At 51.1% G+C, this 3,022-nt stretch overlaps 1 protein-coding gene across 1 annotated transcript; it reads right to left on the reverse strand.

Moving 5' to 3' along the window:
* Nucleotides 1–444: 444 nt before the first annotated feature.
* EMH_0037260 (N2,N2-dimethylguanosine tRNA methyltransferase, putative) lies at nucleotides 445–2,849 on the reverse strand (the record flags this gene model as incomplete). The annotated part of the gene is made up of 5 exons (XM_013495163.1): nucleotides 445–568; nucleotides 823–951; nucleotides 1,926–2,011; nucleotides 2,291–2,395; nucleotides 2,718–2,849. The coding sequence occupies 5 exons, from the start codon at nucleotides 2,847–2,849 to the stop codon at nucleotides 445–447; spliced, it is 576 nt and encodes a 191-aa protein (XP_013350617.1).
* Between the last annotated feature and the right edge of the window lie 173 nt (nucleotides 2,850–3,022).

Genomic DNA, 3,022 nt, shown 5'->3' on the forward strand with positions numbered 1-3,022 from the left:
TCTCTCAGAAGCAGACAAAAAGAGAAAAAAGCAGCTACAGAGAAGGAAACAGAAACGTAGACAAAGAAAGAAACAGAAGAAAGAGACAGCGACAAAAACAGACACAAAAGAGACAGAGACAGCAATAGAAGCATAAGCAGAGACAGAGCTGTATGCCTTTTTAAGTTGCCCGCTGAGTCCGGTAAAAGCAATATGTCAACACCACCGCCCCCAAAAAAACGTAGAAAGAAAAAAAAAAGAGTTGAGGAGACTGCAAGGGTTGTTGTTGTTTGGTTGTTATAAAAGAGGGTTTACTAGGGTTGTTGTTATTGCTTGGACTTTTGTTAAACCATCAACATCCCCAGAGTTGTTAATATTATTATTATTATTATTAACTCTGAATATAATAATAATTAATAATATTAATAATATTAATATTATTTTTTTTATTTATTTATATACTTATTAGAGAAGGGGGTTCGCCGCTGTGGGGCCCCCCGCGTTGTCTCCCTGTGGGGTGTTAGAATTTGGTCGTTCCTCTTTCGGCTTCTTAGTGCTGGAGGAGGCCTCATCCTTGTCCATCTCAGCCCTGCACAAACTCTAAACCCTAAACCCTAAACCCTTAATCCTAAACCCTAAACCCCAGGCCCCTTCTGTCTGTGTACCACGTGACTGACAGTTCATCCATAGGGCGCATACAACCCTCCTAAAAACAGGACAGGGAGAGAAACGGCAGCATCCGCAGCAGCAGCAGCAGCAGTTGCTGCTGCAGCTGCAGTTGCTGCTGCAGATGCAGTTGCTGCTGCAGCTGCAGCTGCTGCTGCAGCTGGTTAGTGGGCGTACCTGCGTTTACCCGCTCTGCTCTTGGGCCCCCAGTTCGGTGTGGGGTTTGGGAGCCAGCGGGGGACTTGTCTCCCCGGCTGTTTGTTCTTCTCATCAACAGAAGGAGGAGACAAATCAATGCCTTTCGTCCTGCATATACACCCCAGCCCCACACCAATAAAAAAGAAGTCAAAGACAAGGAACGCACGCGTCACACAGCTGAGCATGCATGCAGCATGCATGCATGCGTGGAATATATATGCAAGGTTAGTGTTGGGGTTTTGTGCGTACTGTATGGGTTTATTAAGAACTGGGAATCTGTCGATATTTGCTGGGGGCTTGCTTGCTGCATGCGCCCGAAGAACATCAAAGACAACAACACTGGGGGCATTCGTCTTCACAGCCTGNGCTTGCTTGCTGCATGCGCCCGAAGAACATCAAAGACAACAACACTGGGGGCATTCGTCTTCACAGCCTGAGGGTCACGATGAAAGCGAGACGCTGAGTAACCTAGGCGGCGCAATGCTGCCCTGAGCAGACAGGAAACAGGGGACAAGAGACAGGAGACAGGTGAGAGGAGACAGAAGACAGAGGACAGGAGATAGGAGACAGGTGAGAGGAGACAGGAGACAGGGGACAGGGCAAAGGAGACAGGTGAGAGGAGACAGGAGACGGGTAAAGCGACAGAGGAGACAGGTGAGAGGAGACAGGAGACAGGGGACAGGAGACAGGAGACAGGTGAGAGGAGACATGTGAGATAGGAAACAGGTGATAGGTGATAGGAGACAGGAGTGATGAAAGAGGAGAGAGGAGACAGGAGGGAGGAGACACCAGATAGGGGACAGGACAGAGGAGACAGCAGAGATGAGACACGGCAGAGGAGACAGTATAGAGCAGATAGGAGACAGAAGAAGGAGATGAGATAGGAGACAGGAGAGACAGGAAAGAGGAGACATGAAACACGACAGTAGTAGGTCACCCCGTGCTGCACCGCCAGGGCCGTGTATGAGTATTTTTCTGTTGCGTCTCAGTAGCAGCAGCAGCAGAGACAGAAGGACATTTATCTGTTTAATTAAACTAAATTAAAAAAAGAAAAAAAAGAAAAAAAAAAGAAAAAGACCTACATAAAACAAGAAGGACGAATCATGCTGAGTTTATTTCGCGTGCATAAAGACGGCAGCTGATAGTGCAGAGCAACGTCGGGCAGCTCCTGAGGTGTACGTACACCGCAGCACACAACACCACAGCTCAAGGGAGAAGCAGCAGCAGCAGCAGCAGCAGCAACAGCTCTAGTGATAATTCGCCTTCCTGTTACTGTTGTTGCAGCTCTATGCTGCAGCAGCAGCACGCACAGCAGCAGCAAGCACAGCAGCAGCAGCTCAGCTGTTGCTGCTCCAGCAGCGTCTGCTGCTACGCGTTGCTGCAACAATACCCTGCAGCAGCAGCTGCTGCTGCAGATAAGAGACAGATGCATGCAAAGGAGACAAACCTCACGCAAAGCCGTCAGCATCCCCCTAATGCGATCCTGCATCGTCAGCCCCGGAAGTGTCTCCTTGCTGTTTTCTAACACCTCCAGGCACATATCAACAAAATCCTACAGACACAACACATGCACAACACCCTGCTGCCACTGCTGCTGCTTCTGCTGCTGCTGCTGCTGCTGCTGCTGCTGCTGCTGGTGCTGTTGCTCTTGATGCAGCTGCAAGAAGTGTTGCTGCTGCGGCTACAGGGCGGTATAACGATACTCCAGGTGCAGTGCAGTGCTTCAGCGCTGTTGATAGAAACCCTTGCTGCTGCTGTTGCTGCTATTGCTGCTGCTGCTGCTGCTGCCAGTGCAAACTGCATGCACGCATGGATGCATCCAGCTTGCATGCAGCCCCAAAGAGCTAGACTAACTAAGAAGAGTATTGCCTCACTGGGTCGTAGTATCTTCCACTGTATAGGGGGCCCCCTATTAAGCAGCGGCCGCCGCACTCGCTGCACTGGGGCCCCACACCCTCAGGCACAGCCGCTGCTCTGAACCGCATTTTGCCGCCCCCAGCTGGCATGCTGTCTTCCCACCCGCTGCTGCACTGGTTGCTGCTGCTGCTGCTGTTGCTGCTGCTGCTGTTGCTGCTGTCGTTGCTGCCGTTGGTGATGCTGCTGCTAGACTCCCCACCAGCAGCAGCGTCCGCGCTCCCCTCCTCAGCAACAGACCCCACACACTGCTGCTGCTGCGGCT

Source organism: Eimeria mitis, genomic scaffold (assembly GCF_000499745.2).
Source record: "Eimeria mitis Houghton genomic scaffold, Emh_scaff1451, whole genome shotgun sequence".
Taxonomy (NCBI): Eukaryota; Apicomplexa; class Conoidasida; order Eucoccidiorida; family Eimeriidae; genus Eimeria; species Eimeria mitis.